Source organism: Sinocyclocheilus grahami, unplaced genomic scaffold (assembly GCF_001515645.1).
Source record: "Sinocyclocheilus grahami isolate Dianchi unplaced genomic scaffold, SAMN03320097.WGS_v1.1 scaffold126.1, whole genome shotgun sequence".
Taxonomy (NCBI): Eukaryota; Metazoa; Chordata; class Actinopteri; order Cypriniformes; family Cyprinidae; genus Sinocyclocheilus; species Sinocyclocheilus grahami.
Window position 1 is genome coordinate 2,305,934 of NW_015505305.1, and position 21,017 is coordinate 2,326,950.

Consider the following 21,017-nt stretch of genomic DNA (forward strand, 5'->3'; position numbering starts at 1 on the left):
AAACAGATGAACAGATGGAACTCAATAGAATAATGGCGCAATAATTCTGAATAAAATATGCATTCTGCTAAAATATTTGCATTAAATGTTAAATGTGACGCATGTAGAATTTGAATCCTACATATATGAATTTTTATCATAGCAGTAACTGTAAATCAAATGTAAGCTGCTAATACAGCCCTACTATCTCAAATGAGTTCATGTGTGTTCCTCTTATCAGTTAAAATGTAGTCGGATCCCTATTATTATTTTCATTTTTAGTTCAGTGGTTTTAACTTTTAATTTAGTGTTTTTAATGCTTTAAAGAGCAATTTTAGATTGTAATGTTTAATGTTCTATTAATAACCATAAAACGTACAGCTGTCAAAACCTGAGAGAAAGGCTGCATGGCTAGAAACTGCTGAAACTTGCTGGGTGCAAGGAGCAACCATGTTAAAATGTTTTCATATATCTTTAAAAAAGAAAAAAAAAATGTCGTTACATTTTGGGCACAATACATTAAATAGAGTTGGTTGTAGCCTATTTTTTATTTATTTGATTATTTAAGTTGCATTTTCTGTATACTTTTATTTTTGGACTAATAATAAAGTCAACTAATTGTATGTGAGAGAGTCAGTGGTAATATCAAAGCGTTCCTATTGGTCAGTGTTAGAGGAACTCCACTTAGCCTGACAGTTAGCCTGCTCCGGACCAGGTTAGTTTCCCAGCATAAGCTGCCACAGTGACTGAGATTGAGCTATGGTAATTTTGCTTTATGAAACCAAATCAATTGAAAATAAGTCAGACTAACTGAAATAAGCCTGGCTTATTTGGTAAACTTGTTTTATGAAACAGCCCCCTGATGATTGAGGTTTCTGGCTATATTTTTAATTATTATTTGAATCTTATACACTATTAATGTAATTCTATCTTAATTCCTTCATTAAAAAATTTAATTTAAATCTGTTGTGTTTGCATTAACAAAAGTACATATTAGTGCCTGTGCACCTGGGAAATTTGGTGGTGCTCAAGTTTGAGTTTTCACTCATTCCATTTCCACTCCCATTTCCTACTTTTCTCCCTATTCTTTGAAAATCTTATGTGTTTCTCTTTAATCTACAGGTGTGGGTTCCTTTAGAGCTTCTGCTAGTCCTTTGTTGCACACCCTTCTGCAGAAGACCCTGGGAAAAGTCAAAAGCCCTGGGTCAAATTCAGGCCTTCTACAGAGTTATGGTGGTGTTATTTCACCACTGTGAGTAAATCTGCTTTGATTTGTGTTTTAATGATGGAAATATCGATATAATCATGATTGTTTCTGCGGTGATATGATGCACATGAATCTGTTTTCGTGCTCAGTCTGAAAACCATGCAGATGGATGATGGTGCATATCCTTTTCTGGCCATGTCTGGAATCCCATCCGTGTCTTTCAGTTTTGTCTCTCCTCCGGTAAGTGTTTCATCTGCCTGTCAGTTTAATTAAAATTAAAATAATGTGATTAAAAAAATGAATGCTTATAATCATGCATTCAGACCCTTACTTGTATGCCACAAGCCATTTTCTTATCATTCAAGCTCAAGGGTTTTATGAGACTGACAGCTCCAAATGTTGCTCTATTCATAAGTGTCTTATACAGGGAGTCATCCAAATGTTTGCATACTCATTTTATGATGTTCTTCCTCCAGGCCTCTGCTAAAGAGTATTTTGGAACAAATCTGGATGATAAAGCTCACCTAGACAGCATCACCAATCAGAAAGTGGTTGAGTTGTCTGTGCTTGCTGCTCAGGTTGCTGGGCAAATGGCCCTCCGGCTCGTCCATGACCAGATCCTCAGACTAGATGTTACCAAGTATTCTGATGACATCACAAACCGTGTGAGCGCCATCATCCAGCGCGTTGACGCTCTCAAAAATAACAAGGTAATGATTTTTGTCATATGAATTATGTTTTTGCAATAAAAAAATCTCTTAACTTAACTTTATTGTTTCTCAATGTTCTTTTAACAGGTCAATAAAACTGAGTCTTTGTCAACGAAGTGGCTGAATGCTGCAAAGAGCTCCTACAGTCGTGCCGCAGCATCCCTAAATACTGACATAGGGAATACCGACCTGAATGATATGGAGATGTGTCGCATAATCAATAACCGCATAATGAAGGTGAAGTTATTCTCTTGGTCTTTCTAGGCTCATCTTGTATCTTTGCTCAATACATATTGGCCAGGTTCTCATGTTTAGTGGTTTTCTTCCTCTTTTAAGGTGGAGCATAATTTTCTCTCTCCTTACGTCTCTTTGAGAGAGGTCCCGTTCCGCCACATTTTCCTTGGTAATGGGTGGCAAACCGCCACAGACCTGGAAAAGTACTTGGGTGATGTACATGAAAATAAGACAAGCTTCGACATAGACCAGGTCCTAAACAAGTTCGCTCTACTCACCTGGACCATCCAGGGCTGTGCCAATGACCTGGCTGGAGATATCTGGTCCTTGGACAACGAGATATAGCATTTTTCACTGTTGCATCAACCAACTTGAAAATGTTTCTAGATACACAAATATAATCCTGCCACTATGAAGTAGATCTGAATTTATTTGAAACAATGAATTTTGACCAAGCATATCTTCAAAGTTTCTGATATGACAGCTTTAAATTAAACTGTGTAAGTGCTTTAATCATATTAAGAACTATAGTGAGATGGTTATAGATATATTTCTTATTGCTATAGATATATTATTATTATTGCTGGACTAGGGATAAATAATACAATATTTAACCAATAAAAAATCAGAGCACAAGGTCATCAAATTTGTGCCTCTGGATATTGTTTTAAGGTGCATGTTAGGTTCAATTTATAATTTCTGGTTTCGTTTTGATGTTTTTCTCATCCATGACTCCGTTATCAATTTGCACATGTGCGTACTGAATGAATCTTGTCCTCGGCTGCTACTTGGGAATTTTAGTCCCTTAACCCATTGTGTAAAACCCCAACTCAGCCTCTGTGACCAAATGAGGACCATAATATATTTATTTCTTATTTATTTATCAGTGACAGTGTTCACTATAAAAGTGTCTTTTTTTTTTTTTTTTTGTAATTATCGGAAGCAGTGACTTCCATAATTGTGACGGTTATACTGTCAGTTCTTAAAAGCAGCATCTGCTAAAAGAAATACATGTTACCAACAGCTTTCATTAGAAATGTCTCTTGTTACAGGTGCTCGAGGAAGTAAGCTCTAAAGCACCTGTTTTCATGTTACGGAGCAGTTCCACTTCTTTTTGACGTAAAGCCCTAAATTGGCAAAATTGAAACCAGAACGTCAAGCCATTTAACAGTATGGGCTGTGGAGTGGAGTTTTTGAATGATGGTTTTACAGATCTCCTTGTATTGAAGTATCCTTTTTGTTCTTGTTGATCTGAAACCATGTAAAAAAAAATTGGCAAGGCTAGTTTCCATTTTGACCAAATTCGTGGACTCAAGCATTTTTGTGACAACAGCATTTCTCTGTAACATTTATATTTCTATTCTAAATCCATTATCGGGAGCAGTGTCTTCCATAATGTAGAGTGTTCGAAGGTAGTTTTTGCCTACCGGCGTGTATATATCGAGGACAGTGATCCTCATATTTCACTGTAGGGTGGATCAAATTATCGGGAACAGTGTTTCCCATAGTTAATGTAAATATTTATTTTTCATTATCGTGTTTTTGTGTGGCTTTTTTCATGCTTTGTTACTATTAATAACTGTAATCTGGGTAACTGTTGAAAATTATTGTTACATCTAGTCACTTTTTGTTTTTATTTGTCAGTTTCTTTCAATGTTTTAATGGGTTCTTGTTTCAGATTTCACTTTCCTGGCCTGTTTCTGTTTTTAAAAAAATTATATTGTGTAATTTTTAGAGAGGCTCTTTCAGATGTTTGATTTTTGGTTGCTTATTTCTGTATCTGTTCTTTTTTTTCTATAAGGCAGGCGTTAGAAAAGAGGATGTGGTCGTATTGCGTAATGATTAGGATATGGTGTATGACTGTTTAGCTTACTGCAGATTTCTTATAATAGTTTCATGTTTGAATGCACTTCAGACAAACTTTTGGTGGACTGGTTTTTCAAGAGTGTGTTGTTGCATACTAGTTTGCAACTCGCTGTGTTTTTTTTCCCCTCATTGTGGCACTTACCAGAAAGTTACAATGTGTTTGGTCTTTCATAGCATGTAGAAATATGCATGAAATAAATCTAAACATCACAGATTGTTAAAACAAAGCAAAGTATCTGTTTCAAGCTGAATGTGATGGCTAAATAAAGTTACTAGATATTTCAATTTACGAATGAACTCTTCTAGACAAGCAGTGTTTGATTTACCAATCTCATATGAATCAAAATAAATAGTACAGAAAATTGATAATTCAAATATGTCTAGATGTGTTGGGATTACAACCTTTTGATTGCTATTGATTGTTAAAACTGATGTTTTTATCCAATATCTGTTGACCTTCGCTCTGTAATAAACTCTTTACAAGACTTGGATCTGTAATTTTCTGAAAACATCTAATTCAAATCTTAATTCTAAAAGTGCCAAAAGATGTACAGTATAATAGTGTTGTAATTGGATTAGTTTTAGGAAATAGTCAATTACCTTAAAATGTGCCACTACTACTAGTCACCATGAAGAGCCGCTTCAATTGACAAAATAATGTTATAATTCACATGCACATGTTTAGATTTAGACTTTATTAATAATATTTCGATTATGAACCACAGTCAATGCAAGATTACCATTAAGAAAGTTGTCTCCGCCGCACGCTCGTCTGTAAAAAAAAAAAAAAGCCCTGTCGCTTTAAGAGAGATCTATCTGTGTACCGAGGCTGAAGAAGGATTATGACCGCTGAGCAGCTAATGCTCTTTCAAATGACAATTTAAGAGGTAAGCAAATAATTTGACTGTGTTTGAAATATCACTTACTCAAAACAATATGAATGTGAGCTCGGACCGTGGTACTGAATGTTCGGGAATCGATGCAGGTATCACTGCGCTGCGCTAACCATCATGAATGTATCACTACAGAGCCTGTGATCAGTACGGATAACACCGGCCTTTAATGCCCATTTGATTGAATTTGACTATCTACATATAGAGTGGTTACTTACGCTTGTCTGAATTAGCTTGTTATTTATGTCCGATTCTGTATCTGAAAATAAAGAAGATAATGGCTGTGTCTCAAAACCTAGCGAGCTGCCTATCTAGACAGCATGGGCCGAGCGGACTCGAAACGTGATTGTGGTTCCTGAAATCCAGGTGGGAAACTCAATACGTTTTTATATGTCCTTTTGGATCTGTTCTGATTAATATTTCTGGTAGATCTATGCTAATTTTCTTGTAAGGATGTTATAATAAAAGAAATAAGTCGGGAGAGGCAGTACTGTACCCGGTTCTAACCAGATAGTAAATGGTGTTCTTTAGCACTAGCCAGCAGCAATATGGCAAAACCCGCTATTGTTCAATAAATAATGTAATTTATTAATTATTCATGTCACATATGACAGCCCTAGCTCATTATCTCAGGTGTATTAATATATAATTCAGCTGGTGTGGTCACAACTTAAAAAAAATAATAATAATAACTTAAAATCCTAAATTGTTAAATTGCCAAAGCAGCACTTCTTATTTCCATTTAGTTTAATGTACTAAAATAATTCAAACTAAAACAAAACATAAAATCAATTCAAAATATAGCCTATAGACATAAAAAAATAATAATAATAATCAAATGAAAAAAAAAACGCTACAAAATTACTAAAAATGTAACAAAAAAAATAATAATAACTTAAAATCCTAAATTGTTAAATTGCCAAAGCAGCACTTCTTATTTCCATTTAGTTTAATGTACTAAAATAATTCAAACTAAAACAAAACATAAAATCAATTCAAAATATAGCCTATAGACATAAAAAAAATAATAATAATAATCAAATGAAAAAAAAAACGCTACAAAATTACTAAAAATGTAACAAAAAAAAAAATAAAAACAGAAAATACTGAAATAAAAACTAATTCAAAATGTTTAAAGAAACATATATCATTGATACTAACAATGATTTAGATTCCTTACATTGATTCAGTCTTTTGAATCTGTTCTCAGAAAATATTTATTCAGATTTAAATGCTGATTCAATCAATGAAGGTTATCTTTACACCAGCATGGGGTTTGGGTATGATTCATAAATACAGTCGTTCGCAACCCAAATAATCAGCATTAATTTGCATGCCTACAAATTTACAAATAGACTACAGAAACATAAGCGTTTTCATCATGAATCACAATAAAGCACAATAGATATGAACAAATGGGACGTCCCAGTTAAAATCGTTCAACTTTGCTTTGCATCTAATTCAGATTCAAAACATCGACTCCTTCAGTGACGGGGGGTTTATATGATTCATGATCATCCTCCTACATACGTATAGAGAGTCGGACTCGTAACCCAAAGGTTGTGGGTTCGAGTCTCGTACTGGCAGGGATTGTAGGTGGGGGGAGTGAATGTACAGCGCTCTCTTCCACCTTCAATACCACGACTGAGGTGCCCTTGAGCAAGGCACTGAACCCCCAAATGCTCCCCGGGCGCCGCAGCAAAAAAATGGTTGCCCACTGCTCCGGGTGTGTGTGTGTGTTCACTGCTGTGTGTGTGCACTTTGGATGGGATAAATGCAGAGCACTAATTCCGAGTATGGGTCACCATACTTGGCCACATGTCACTTCACTTTTTTTCACTTTTTTAACAAGGTTATCAAAGCTCAACTCCTTCTATGTTCATTCATCTCCGCAGTTTTGCAGTTTGATGTTGACCAGTCAGAAGTTGACCTTGATTTGGCTCATATTTGCCTGCCATGGCCTTGTCAAACACTGGACCACTGGAGGACGGTCCCTGACATCAGCTTCTATTTAGTGGAAATTTTCTAAAGACCTCAGGACTGACCTAAAACTTGGTAAGACCGCTGGATAGCACTTTACCATTAATGCCTAGATGGGACAATAAGCAAGGCTATATTTAGTTCTCTAAACTTATATGAGGCTCGTATGAGGCCAGTGTGAGTCTGTCACATATCTTATCTAACAGTATCAGAGTTTCAAAGGGTATACATGCACCCACCCTTCCACCTACAACTGTGTCCTATATTGGAAGTCCTCGTGTGCGTAGGGGATCTCTAAAAGGGAAAGAGCTGCCATGTGGCATTCTGTCTGCTCTTAGTCATGCTCTAGTTGCCAAGGGTTACTGCATCATTGTCATAGTTACGACTTGCTGCCATCACACTCAGCCAGCCTGGTCTCATGTTTATACGTAGGTATAATTAGAGGCTGAAAATACGTAAGTATTGTACATTTTAGTGCCTGTAAAAACGTAAGTAAATGTACGTTTTATAGAACCACATTTTACGTAAAATACATACGAATTATCATGAGATCACGTTGACTCAGCGGGTGGTTTTTGATAGTTAGGTGTTTAGTGAGAAAGTGTGAATAAATATGTTTATGTACATCTGGGGGTGGTTTTAATTCTCGGTGTTGGACATGATGGGACAATAAGCAAGGCTATATTTAGTTCTCTAAACTTATATGAGGCTCGTATGAGGCCAGTGTGAGTCTGTCACATATCTTATCTAACAGTATCAGAGTTTCAAAGGGTATACATGCACCCACCCTTCCACCTACAACTGTGTCCTATATTGGAAGTCCTCGTGTGCGTAGGGGATCTCTAAAAGGGAAAGAGCTGCCATGTGGCATTCTGTCTGCTCTTAGTCATGCTCTAGTTGCCAAGGGTTACTGCATCATTGTCATAGTTACGACTTGCTGCCATCACACTCAGCGGGTGGTTTTTGATAGTTAGGTGTTTAGTGAGAAAGTGTGAATAAATATGTTTATGTACATCTGGGGGCGGTTTTAATTCTCGGTGTTGGACATGCTGTCTCTTACTCACATGGGAGGCTGCATAATTCATCAGTAGTGAATGGGTCATCATGTCCTGTGTGAGGTTGCACCAGCCATTCGTAATAAGTTCTTACTTAAATTAGAACGTAAAGTCCACACAAGAGGCTTAGTAACTACTAGCTAGTTTGTAACTAAATCTATACATTATTCGGTTGCACCAGTTGTTCGTAAGGCAGCACGTAGCTAGTAGTTCGAAAGCTCTTGGTAAAGTAATGCGTAGTCGCATAATATGATGTTGTTTACTCTAAATTACCCAATAGAAGCCTTCAAATACATGAGCAGAACTTGTTTATTAAATGCTGTTAATTTCAATTTATCCTTCATTCTAACTTCTTTTGCCTCACACAACTAATTGTAAAAATAAGTTTCCATTAAAAATGATACTACTTAATCATGAATAATATTAGCCTATTGGTAAGCTATTTTTATATGTAAATAATATTCAGAAACTGTAATTGAAATGAATAAGTATCAATAAATACTGAAAGAAAAAAAACATAAGAAATGCCTTTATTTATTATGACTGATTTCATTTGACATGCGCAACACGGACTGAAGCACACTGGCGCACTGTAGATGGGATTTTGAAGAAGTGCTAAAAAAGAAACAAAGTATGTTTATTCACATATTGTTCTCTCTCTTAATATGTACGTGAGTGTAAATGTCAGCAGCATCATAAAGGATTGAAGGTTGTCTGGTAAAAGAAGAGCATATTGATGCAGTTCACTCAGTCTGCTATTTTATTCCAACTGTTACTCCTGACCGGACGCTTTCATAAATATTTAGTTTACAGGTAGAGTTACGCTTCAAGTGTAATGGTGCAACGGAAAAATATTTAGTAGTGCGTAAGTTGTAACTTGGGGCCCATTTGCTGCAAAACTAGGCTAAGTTGTAACTTGCGTACAGCTGGTGCAACCGGCCCAATACATTTCCCCAAAACAATCAATGATGTTTTGATACCCTCTTTGTCTATATATTATACGGCTCTCTGGAATATACTTGGTTCTGATTGGACACGGACAGTCAGCTAATTCTTTATAATATCTGAGCATATTTATGTTAAATCATTGCAGAACTACATAATCTACAAAAATTACTCTATCTATCCAGAAGGTTGTCTGGTAAAAGAAGAGCATATTGATGCAGTTCACTCAGTCTGCTATTTTATTCCAACTGTTACTCCTGACCGGACGCTTTCATAAATATTTAGTTTACAGGTAGAGTTACGCTTCAAGTGTAATGGTGCAACGGAAAAATATTTAGTAGTGCGTAAGTTGTAACTTGGGGCCCATTTGCTGCAAAACTAGGCTAAGTTGTAACTTGCGTACAGCTGGTGCAACCGGCCCAATACATTTCCCCAAAACAATCAATGATGTTTTGATACCCTCTTTGTCTATATATTATACGGCTCTCTGGAATATACTTGGTTCTGATTGGACACGGACAGTCAGCTAATTCTTTATAATATCTGAGCATATTTATGTTAAATCATTGCAGAACTACATAATCTACAAAAATTACTCTATCTATCCATCCATCCATCCATCCATCTATCTATCTATCGATCTATCTATCTATTTATCTATCTATCATCTCTTTCTGTCCGTCCATCCATCCATCTATCTATCTATCTATCTATCTATCTATCTATCTATCTATCTATCTATCCATCCATCCATCCATCATCTCTTTCTGTCCGTCCATCCATCTATCTATCTATCTATCTATCTATCTATCTATCTATCTATCTATCCATCCATCCATCCATCCATCCATCCATCCATCCATCCATCCATCTATCTATCATCTCTTTCTGTCCGTCCATCTATCTATCTATCTATCTATCTATCTATCTATCTATCTATCTATCTATCTATCTATCTATCTATCCATCCATCCATCCATCCATCCATCCATCCATCCATCCATCCATCCATCCATCCATCCATCCATCCATCCATCCATCCATCCATCTATCTATCTATCTATCTATCTATCTATCTATCCGTCCATCCATCCATATATCAATATAACACTTTTTTTTTTTTGGGTGGGCGAGGTTAAGCAGTGGGACATTGAGCACTTAGAGCACATTCAGTTTTATACAGCAATACTGCTTTTAAGGATTGTGTTTGAGGTCTGCTGCACTCGTACTGCAGCTCGCAGTGACTCATCAAGAGAGAGCAAAATGCTGCTCCTGGAAAAGGCTCTTATAATGGATGGAAAATGCCTTACCATTAAGAAGCTGTGACCTTTTATTCATCTGACAAGGAGTGGAGACTAAAGGAGATGAGACAGAGGATGGATGCTGACATGTTTGGAAGACAAGACAGGGCTGCAATTAACTGGATTAAAGGCACTGTGTGCACTGATTCATTCATCCAAAAGGGTGGGAATAATCTTTCACACTAATTCTCTGGAGGCTGGGCAGAGGTTTTGCTGCAGAAGACCCAGTTTCTCATGAGACTGCAACTATTGTTTCGTCGAGGAATCAGATTACACACTTTATTCTTGACTTTAGCTTATAAAAGAGAGAGCTTTTGTAGCAGCTGATGGGATGAAGAAGAATCCAACAAATATATCTCACAGATTAGAGACGCTCGACAGTTTACTGTGAAAACAGGACACACCCCGGGGGAGTGCGGTTTACTCATACACACGCTGCCTGAAAGCACTGCTTTCCATGTAGAAATGGCGGAGGTATCAGACTACCAGCGGCACTATAATGTAAAAGATGAGGTAAAAGATGAGGTTTAATTTTTTCTCTACACAGCAAAAAAAAACAACTGTATTTTTGTCTTGTTTTCTAGTAAAAATGTCTAAATATCCTTAAAATTAGAAAGGTTAGCTTGAGAAGCAGAACTGTGGAGGATAAGATTGTTTATTCTTAAAACAATAAGTCTTATGTAATGTGTGTGCAGCCGGACGGTGGAGACATGCAGTCTGAAGAGGGAACGGAGTGGCTCATGGAGCTGCTCACTGACGTGCAGCTCCAGCAGTACTTTATGCGGATTCGTGATGAGCTCAATGTCACACGTCTCTCACACTTTGACTATGTCAAAAATGAGGACCTTGAAAAGATTGGTATGGGCCGACCAGGTGAGTGGAGTTGCATGTGTTTTAAGTGTGTGCGAGGAGTTTTGAATTTTGGAAGAATACATTTATTTATTTATAATTTTTTATTATTATAATTATTTATGTGTTTGTATTTATTTGGCCTTATATTTTGATTTATTTATTTATTTTGACTGTATAATAATATAATATAATATAATATAATATAAAAAGTTTAGGGGAATAATATAGTACAATTTATTATACATTATATATTGGACATATTTATTATATTTAGACCTGGTGTTTTTTCTTCTTTCTCTGGCTGTGCAGGTCAGAGACGGCTGTGGGAGGCAGTGAAAAGGAGAAGGGCCATGTGCAAAAGGAAGTCATGGATGAGCAAGGTATGCGGATCCTGAAATTAAAAGTGCCAAAATGACTGATTGTGTAACGGATATTCAAGGGTTTCATCTAGTTTCATTTTCATGGACTTTTAGTTTGTTTCTATTCAGTTTCCTTTTTCCTTTGTTCTAGTTCCTACCCATCCTTATGCCTAGTTCACACTACAGGATTTTAAGGCCGATTTAAGCCCGATTTGCGAGTTAACGAGCTCGCCGACAGGTCAGGCTGTGATCGGGGGAAAATCAGCGGGTGATCAGCACTCGGCAATCTTTATGTGTGAACTACTCAACGATGCATCATAGTGGCTCGCTGATGTGAATATCTAGCATGCTAAATATCTGGACCGGTCGGCTGACTCGACATCATGAGGTGTCAGGTGTCTCGACGAGCTACAGCCAATGAGAGAGCAAGGCATGGGTTGAGGTCAGCAGAAGAAAAACAGCAGCAGCAGGATGGCTTTAAGAACATTTTGGAGACAAGAAATGGAGCTAAATTTTTCACAACAGATCATCACGCAAACAGCTTGCAGCACTAATTTCTTCCCGATGTTCATTTTCAAATAAACAACTCCTGTTTCATTTATTGTTTAGAGTCATTCCCGTTCAACTTCTCGTGTGTGTTTTCATGAGAAAACATGGTTTTGGGACCGTGTAGAGTCATTGGGTGACAGAGTTGTTATCAGCTTGTGTAGTGTGTGACTCATTGTTGCCGATCATTTACGTAGTGTCGCGTAGTGCAGTGGTTCCCAACCCTGGTCCTGGAGGCACCCCAAGACTGTACGTTTTGCACATCTCCTTAATCAAACACACCTGATTCAGGTCATCAGCTCATTAGTAGAGACTTTAAGACCTGAAATTGGTGTATCAGAGAAAGGAGACATGCAAAATGTGCAGTGTTGGGGTGCCTCAAGGACTAGGGTTGGGAGCCACTGGCATAGTGTGAACACCACAACTATGACAGACAGCAAGTCAAGTAGTCTGAACAGCACAGCGATCTGCCGACGTTTTAAGTCATGTAGTGTGAACTAGGCTTAGTTGTCATTGTTTCTGAGTTGATTGTGTCATTCTGTTCATGTGTTCATCATTAACCTTGTTGGGTCTGTGTATTTAAGTTCCCCTTGTTTGGTTAAGTTTAGTTTGCCTGCCTTGTTTGAATTCTCTTCAGTGTGGATTATTAAAGTCTTTTGAATCATCATCTTCTTATTCATGTGCTTTTAACAACCAAGTTGTGACAGATTGTAGGTAAAATTGACTTCGATTTTGTCAAAAGGTGGCGCTACAGAGTCTCCCCTCCATGTCCATTTCTTAACTTTTGCCTACACCTAAAGGCAGACATCTTTGTATGTGAATTTCATTAACTTAAACATTAACATAAACATCCCAGAAGAGTATTAACGTTTGATGCGCTACAATGGCAACACTAGGCTATTTAAGATCAAGAATCCTTTCGCATTTTACATCAGCTATGTCTTCTTGACCTTATTCTGATCAAGCTTGAAGTGATTCGGGTAAATGCAAGAGGACGATTTCAAAGCCGTTTGAGCATTTAAGTTTCATATAGATGTCGGCCAGGTTTATAATGCATGTTTTACTGTATGAGGAGCTACTGCATCTTTAAGGCAGAGGCAGGTGGAATCACCCTCAGCCGTAGTCTCTGTGCTTGGGCCAGCAGGTGTTCACTGGGAAGCGGCCTGACTCGGATTCCCAGACCTCAGGGGTGTCCCGCAGCTCATCCCCATCCTCAGTTCAACCAGATGGACAGCCAGCCAATCTCACCTGCATCATCAGTGAAATAGACCTCACGCTCTACGAGAAACTGGGAGATGGCTCTTTCGGAGTGGTGAAACGTGGAGAATGGCAGGCCCCGTCTGGAAGAGTGGTAAGAAAAGAGGAAAATAAGTGACTATAGTAATGGTGAGCTATCCATATGCAAAATTATATAATAGATAGTGTTTCTTCCTGTGCTGTAGCTGAGTGTGGCTGTGAAGTGCCTGAAGACAGACCTGTTGGAACAGGATGAAGGTTTAGATGACTTCATAAGGGAGGTTAACGCCATGCATTCCCTGGACCACCACAATCTCATTCGTCTCTATGGTGTTGTCCTCACACACCCCATGAAGATGGTGAGGACTGATAATTGAAGTACTAAAAATGGCATTCTGGGGCTGCAAAAACATGTTTAAAATACAACTAAACCACTTTTTTCCAAGAACTTCTTTCAGAAACAACATTTTACAGACTCCAAACTTTTTAACACTAGTGTAAATTATGTTCCTTTTATGTGAACTTTTTAAAGCACTTTGTCCATCTTTTTTGTGTTTTAGGTGACAGAACTTGCCCCATTGGGTTCTTTGTTAGACCGCTTGAGGAAGCGTCAGGGTCATATTTTGATATCAGTACTGTGCCATTACACCGTTCAGATCGCCTGTGGCATGGCGTACCTGGAGTCCCGACGATTCATTCACAGAGACCTGGCTGCACGCAACATCCTTTTAGCCTCCAACGACCTCATCAAAATTGGTGACTTCGGCCTAATGAGGGCCTTGCCTAAAAACGATGATCATTATGTGATGCAGGAGCATCACAAAGTCCCTTTTGCCTGGTGAGACGAGTAATATACCAACTTCTACTTATTATTAATTCCCTGAGCTCATATCAACATGCTCTGTGCTTTGCCAGGTGTGCTCCAGAAAGCCTAAAGACCCGAACCTTCTCCCATGCCAGTGATACTTGGATGTTTGGAGTAACATTGTGGGAAATGTTCACTCATGGGCAGGAACCTTGGGTTGGACTCAATGGTAGCCAGGTATACTCTCATACCTGACCCTGAAATTTATTTTTCTGTAAGTAAAGTTTGTGTGACATTTGTATGTATGTCCTTCTGTATAGATTCTCCATAAGATCGATAGGGAAGGAGAGAGGCTTATCAAACCAGAGGACTGTCCACAGGATATTTATAATGTCATGCTGCAGTGCTGGTCGCCCAAACCGGAGGACAGGCCAACATTTGTGTCCCTCAGGGACTTCCTTGTGGAGGTAAAAGTCTTAGATAGTAACAGCAGAGGGTGAATATAATGAAGAGATTGTCCTTGTGTCAAGGTCTTGCATGTAAACAAGAATGTCAAAATAATTATAGGTTGTTTTAATCAATGAAATCTTTCTAATTTGCTTATAGACAATGCCCACTGACATGAGGGCACTGCAGGACTTTGATGAGCTAGACAAACTTAAAATTCATGCTAACGACATCATCACCATAATTGAGGGAAGGTGAGGACATATTTTGTCACTTTGTTAGGTGTTAGGTGTGGATGTGTCATGTGGTCGCAGTCAACCTACAATCCAGGAAAGGAAAATGTTTTTAAAGAATGTCAACATAAGCTAATGTAATGTTAATGTAAGTTAATAAAAATTCATATTAACTCAAAAAAAAATTTATAATAAAAATCATCATAAGATTAATTGCAGTTATTTAAATAAATTAAATTATTTGGCTGCCTTTATAAATTAAATGATTTGTGATTTAAACCCCTTAAAGTAATAAACTTCGATGTGTAGGTGTCTGGCACCGTTTATGCTATTAACATGAATGCAGCCATCTTTTAAAAAATCTAGTTTTTAAATCTACTTTTAAACCCGTTTTTCTGTGCTGCAGAGCAGAGAACTACTGGTGGAGGGGTCAGAACAGACAGACCCTGAAGGTAGGACAGTTCCCGAGGAATGTGGTGACTTCTGTGGCTGGTCTGTCTGCTCACGACATCAGCCGACCTCTCAAGCACAGTTTCATCCACACAGGCCATGGAGACATAGACCCACACCGTAGCTGGGGTGCCCCTGACAAGATTGATGAGTAAGATACCATGACCTTTCACGAGTGACTTCTTGTTAACCGACTCTATGGAATTTTGATCTCTCAGGGAACAGATTGCTTTACTTGTGTTCACCACTAGAGAGCACCAATATATTATTCTAAACTAGCAATTCTCATCCTTTTAGACTCAGTCCCCTGTTGTCCAACACAGTATTTTTTATTCGCTGGAAGTTTTGATATATTAATTAACGATGATTCATTTTGTGATTTCAAATATTTCAAGGACTAAAAACAACAATTATTGAGGGGAAAAATATTTTATCTTATTTTTTGCTTTATTATTTTTATTATATTATGTAAGAAATAATTTTTACTTTCCATCTTGATTTTATGTTTTTTAGCATTTCAATTTACATTAGAAGTCCCCCAGTGAGCCCTGGCCCCCTTGTTGAGAACCACTAGACAACTGTATCTTCTGAAAATATGTAGAGGTGGATTTTGTTATTTACCCAGTGTGCTTTGTGTTCAGTCTGTACCTTGGTAATCCCATGGATCCACCAGATGTTCTTGGGATGGATTTAAATGCAGCCAAGCCCACTAAACTTCCAAACCGGGCTAAAAGTAAGCAATCACTTGATCTTGTTGAGTTGGGCTGTTCTGTTCTTCTTCAGATTCACCACTTCTCTCTTTTGCTCTGCTTATCTTTTTTCATTTCTGATCTTTTCTGCTTTAACTGTTGTGCCAGAACAACCTCCTCCTAGACCTCCTAAACCAGTCGTTCTTCTTAAGAGTAAGAACCATTTCTCTTCTTCACTGCAATCACTGCATGACAAAAACAAATTTCCTAAAATTTTGCCTAATGGCTTGTTTCCAGAACCATTTTATGACTCTGTGCTGGATGACGATGATGATTTGATAGTGACAGGTGTGAAGAAGCTCTCTCTTAAGACTCCCACATACCTGGGTTTGCGTCTCCGCCCTTGGGATAGCACTAGTCTGAGTGACCGCCTTAGCGAAGTCTCGCTCATTGACTTTGGAGATGATAGCTTCAGCTCTACATCACCCTCCCCCATTACCGAGACCCCCAATCCCAGTACAGCGAAGCCACCTGCATCCTACGCTGCTTCCATCTTGGATATGGCGCCGCCGCAGAGCCCCAATCGAGCACTGCCTAACCCCATGCACCCTACTCCAGTGGTGGATTGGGACATGTGGCCCCTGCCTTCTCTTCCGGCCTACGACGATGTGGCCGTGGAGTGTGCAGAGCAAGAAGACATGGAAGTGAGCTCCATAAATGCATCTGTGTCACAGGAAGACACTATATCTGAACAGACACAATCAGAAGATGATGTTAAAATTGATAGTGTAAACAACGTGGAGGACAATCTCTTTCTACCAACCAAGCATGCTGAGGAAACCCACTCCTTTTCACAATCTGCAGACATCTTCAAGGAGCTACAAAGGGAGGTGATGGTGAAGCTTCGGGTCCCTCCGACTGGACGTTCCCTCCCTTCTTCACCCCTCCCGACTCCTTCAGCTCTCGCCCCACACCGCCAGATCATCCTACCCTCCTCCTATGAGGACAAGCCTCAAATCCCTCCAAGAATCCCTATCCCACCCATGCGGCCCTCTAAGTGGGCAGGGATATACGGCAGCAGATTGTCAGTTTCCCTTGGAGACAATGAAGACGGGAGCCGATGTCCGCCTCAAATACCCCCGAGGGATCATGCTCTATCTCAACCCAGCTCTCGGGCACCAAGCCCCATGGCGCCGCAAGGTGGCTCCCCTCAGCAAAGATCCAGCCTCTGTTGCGTTGGATCATTGGGTTCCTGCCTGTCCCCGTCGTCATATTCTTCCGCGCCATCCAGCTCCTCTGCCATGTCTTCTACATCCACGGCCACCACTACAAGTTCTCAGTACGGCTCTACTGAAGTGGCCCAGACTCCAGCCAAGAGTCCATGCATCGTTCCTATCTTGTACGGGGGCGTGAAGGCCAGCAGCACTCATTACTACTTGCTACCTGAGAAACCAGCATGCCTTGACAAGTATGACAGGTTCTTAAAGGACTCTGAGGGAAATGCGGAGAAAAAAACTACAAATATGGCCACTGTGAGACCCATGGTTCAACAGCAAGTTAACAAGCCCAACACTTCACCCAGCCACACCAGTGGGACATCCAACAGCCGGACCTCCAGTAGTCTGGCCTGGCCGAGCAGCACCCAAGCAGGTGCCTACAACCGTGTCACACTCCAACAAGTAAGCAGCTTATCATAGGGTGACCATACGTGCCATTTTTCCCGGACGCGTACTGGCCAGGATTTGTTTTGGCTTTGTTTTCCTGTTTTCATGCTTGCTGAAGGTAATGATCGAAAAGTAGTTTGACCAATAACATGCAAGCATTGTACATAATGGACCAATCATGGCGTGTGAGAAGGTGGGATCTACGGTCAAAGCGATGCAATTACGAGTACATATTAGGTGTGTTCGACTTAAAAGCAGTGAGGCTCAGACCAATCAGTGTTTGGCATCAAAGTACCTCGAGAGCGTTTCGAAAGCATAACCGTCTGTATGGTACTTTAATGTCATACACCGATCGGTCTGCACACGCAAACAAAGCCAAAACCTAGATATTTTAGGCAATATAGAAATCCTGGCCAGGACGCGTCCTGGAAAAATGGCACGTATGGTCACCCTAGCTTATCACCATATGCTCTCACCATTGGCTACTCAATGATGTAATGGTATTCGAAGATGACTGATTGGGTGTTTCTGTAGGTGCAGGAGGCAGTACATGGAGTGACTGTAGAGGAGTGTCAAACGGCCCTTCAGACACATGGCTGGAATGCTCAGGAGGCCGTGAAATATCTTAAGGTATCTGTGTGCTTCATTTCAGACTCAAAAGAGGGAAATACTCTTAGATAATAAAAGAGCATTTACATATATATTGATTCCTGATGTAGGTGGAGCAGTTGTTTCGACTGGGTTTGAAGGCTCGGCCTGAATGTGTGGAAGCTCTGGAGAGATGTAGCTGGAATCTGGAGCAAGCCAGCACCCAAATGCTGGACTTCTACGGTCCATCTAGACATAGGTAGAAAATGATGATTAAATGGATTGTTCAATCAAAAATTCTAATTCTGTCACCATTTACTTACCCTCATGCAATTCCAAACCCTTATGACATTTTTCTTCTGTGGAACATAACATTAGTATAATCAAACACAGCTGGACTCAACTTAAGGTGTAGAACCATCTCAAGGCTGATCAGAAGAAATGGACAGCCCCTGAGTTAAATATATGAGTGTCACAGCAAAGGGTCTGAATACTTAGGACCATGTGATATTTCAGTTTTTCTTTTTTAATAAATCTGCAAAAATGTCAACAATTCTGTGTTTTTCTGTCAATATGGGGTGCTGTGTGTACATTAATGAGGAAAAAAATGAACTTAAATGATTTTAGCAAATGGCTGCAATATAACAAAGAGTGAAAAATTTAAGGGGGTCTGAATACTTTCCATACCCACTGTATGTCTGTGTTTTTTGTTCATACAATGAAAATCAATCATTCTTCAAATTTATTTAGTGTTATGCAGAAAAAAGAAAGAAAGAATGCACTATACATTACTCATCATCTCATTGATATCTCTCTGATTTGTCAGGTTCTAATGGCTGGAAGTAGAAGAACAGAGCTAATCTCCATTCCACTGCAGCTAACGAGAATTGAGTTTCATTTACAGCTCATTGACTGTGGACCAGTAGATATTTGCAGGTCATTTGAATAATCATTGCTTTATTTCTTATAATCAATGCAAGACAAATGCAAAATTCACTTACTTGAAGTACAACAGTGCAATGTGAACAGTTGAACCATGTACATCAGACTGTGTTTTATATAAGTTTTAAAATAGAGAAAGGTTTGCTTTTCACTGTATTATATGTGACTTCTCAGCATTCAGCCTGTGAAATGTTTGTAGTTTATTTATTCAGAATATTTTTTGCAGCGGCATAGGGATGATCTGAAAATCGGAGACATAATGTGAATCTTATCAGCACAGCTAATGAATATTAATTGAGTGACGTGAGTTGTAATGGTTACTTTGCCACTGATTTTATGTTAAGACATCGCAGGGTATACTGTAGAGACACAATAAGCTTTTGAATGGATGTATTTACCATTAAGGTGTTGTCACATTTACAGTTGTTCAGCAAATTTTCACTGGCGAAATCTGTAATTTCAATAGGAATCCACATGACCAGAAATTTTGCAAAGATTTCCTCACACAGATTTCACAGTGGGTTCAAGTTGGTCACTTGCAAATGACCAACAGAAAGCTGCTTGGTGTGAAAGTGACTTCTGCGTGAATTTCACAGAAACTTTGCTAATGTGACCGCACCTTTACACTCCTATTTATGCATAATGCTCATGCATCTGTTAACTCTCATGCATGATGTTGCATGCAGTTCACAGACCTTATTCTTGCTTATTTAAGCATTTACTAGTTTTTCATTCATTTAATACTATTCAGTGGTGTTAAAATTAGTCGCAGCCTCAGATCACCCACGGTTGGTTATATTTTTAAATAATTTTTTAGATGGTCTCCTGACCAAAATAAGCTGGGATGAGGACGAGATATGTCGAAGACTTGTGTAGCCAGATGTATGTTAGAAGAAACCCATTTTCATGTGCCATGATGACTGCAGACAATACACTTATAAATGCACCTACTGTATTATTAATTTATTAAATTCCTTGTTAGTTTGTTGGTCTTCATTGTCTTTTTCATCACAGGACCACTTAAGACATAATGTCATAAAATGTCATTTGTTCTCAGTTGCTGATTTAGCTGTGATGCTTACTTTTAAGTAAGTGGAACTTTAAACTCCATTACGCATTTTGCGATTTTGCTCAGGTTCATATATCACAGAAACTTCACTTAGTCTCTGTGTGAAGATGGGAAGTTTGTATTAATGAAATTACCTTATCTGTTACATGAATGGAACTGAGTAAAAAAAAAATTTCATGTGCATTTTTCTTCTGTTAGAACCGTATGTCACACACATTACATCAATCACACACAGACGTCTGGCTTAACAATTTGAGGCTTCTGCTCTGTGCTTGTGATTTTATCTGCCACTTGTCCAGATGTTCAGTATTCTAGTTATATTTTATCTGCACTGGTGTTGTGTTCATGTCTATGCAATTGCTGTTGCAAATCATTTTTTGGAATATAGCCTGTGTCAGTGCTCACCTCGTGTAGGTTGCATCCCACTTTTTATGAAGTGAATGGCAGAATGCTGGGCTTACTGTAAAAGCTGTATAAATGTTTGTTGTATAATTATCTGTATTTTTGTATGAAGTAAATATTTAAAGCTGTGATTGGATTTTCATTATTTCACCAGCCTTTTTTAGTTTAAACAATTATGGCGGCAATTCAACTTCAAAAACTGTGAGAAGAATGTAAAATCCTTATTAAATCAAGCAGGGCTCATTGAGCCTGGAAGTAGGGACCCACTGAGCCTTGTAGTGGAGCTGTGCCATGGGGACCACTAAGCTTTGAAGAGGATGTGCACCATAAATTTCTATGAGTCATTACAAGCCTTACAGAACATCTACACCATGCCAGAATGTACAGGCCCTGGAGATGTCTAAAGAATATAAATATCCTGAGAATAAAAAATAAATAATTGAATATTGAAATGAAGTTCAAATGATTGAACTTTTATTTATTTTCTAAAATGTATTATTTTATTATTTGTTATGTTAGTTTACAAGTCATCAGAAAATATCTGAATATTGAATATTTGACGATT

The 21,017-nt window shown here is 38.6% G+C and overlaps 2 protein-coding genes across 11 annotated transcripts in view; both read left to right on the forward strand.

The window, feature by feature from the left end:
• The window catches only part of tfr1b (transferrin receptor 1b), a 20,784-nt gene extending 16,729 nt beyond the window's left edge, over window positions 1–4,055 (forward strand). For both annotated transcript variants that reach the window (XM_016278899.1, XM_016278900.1), the window contains exons 16-18: window positions 1,663–1,896; window positions 1,984–2,133; window positions 2,233–4,055. In XM_016278899.1, the coding sequence (XP_016134385.1) occupies window positions 1,663–1,896; window positions 1,984–2,133; window positions 2,233–2,475 (627 nt within the window). In that variant the 3' untranslated portion in view covers window positions 2,476–4,055. The remainder of the gene's footprint in view (window positions 1–1,662; window positions 1,897–1,983; window positions 2,134–2,232) is intronic.
• Window positions 4,056–4,804: 749 nt separating this feature from the next.
• LOC107590233 (activated CDC42 kinase 1-like) lies at window positions 4,805–20,530 on the forward strand. Of its 9 annotated transcripts, XM_016278908.1 has the most exons (17): window positions 4,813–4,883; window positions 6,785–6,944; window positions 10,866–11,043; window positions 11,323–11,402; window positions 13,051–13,278; window positions 13,370–13,522; window positions 13,724–14,001; window positions 14,079–14,205; window positions 14,289–14,435; window positions 14,575–14,669; window positions 15,055–15,249; window positions 15,740–15,831; window positions 15,956–16,000; window positions 16,085–17,466; window positions 17,986–18,081; window positions 18,171–18,298; window positions 18,866–20,530. In XM_016278908.1, the coding sequence occupies exons 3-17, from the start codon at window positions 10,881–10,883 to the stop codon at window positions 18,870–18,872; spliced, it is 3,216 nt and encodes a 1,071-aa protein (XP_016134394.1). In that variant the 5' UTR covers window positions 4,813–4,883; window positions 6,785–6,944; window positions 10,866–10,880; the 3' UTR covers window positions 18,873–20,530. The 9 variants fall into 9 exon arrangements, with proteins under 9 accessions (XP_016134395.1, XP_016134394.1, XP_016134388.1 ...); XM_016278909.1 differs by lacking the exon at window positions 6,785–6,944 and having other exon boundaries at window positions 4,805–4,883; XM_016278902.1 differs by lacking the exons at window positions 4,813–4,883; window positions 6,785–6,944 and adding an exon at window positions 10,113–10,683.
• The last annotated feature ends 487 nt before the right edge of the window (window positions 20,531–21,017 follow it).

What these genes read in the sequence shown, in the direction of transcription:
- LOC107590233 (XM_016278902.1), top strand. Translation starts at nt 10,636, where the DNA reads ATGGCGGAGGTATCAGACTACCAGCGGCACTATAATGTAAAAGATGAG. An exon ending in ACCGTGTCACACTCCAACAA is followed by an intron (nt 17,467 to 17,985) that starts GTAAGCAGCTTA and finishes GTGTTTCTGTAG; the next exon opens with GTGCAGGAGGCAGTACATGG. An exon ending in AGGCCGTGAAATATCTTAAG is followed by an intron (nt 18,082 to 18,170) that starts GTATCTGTGTGC and finishes TTCCTGATGTAG; the next exon opens with GTGGAGCAGTTGTTTCGACT.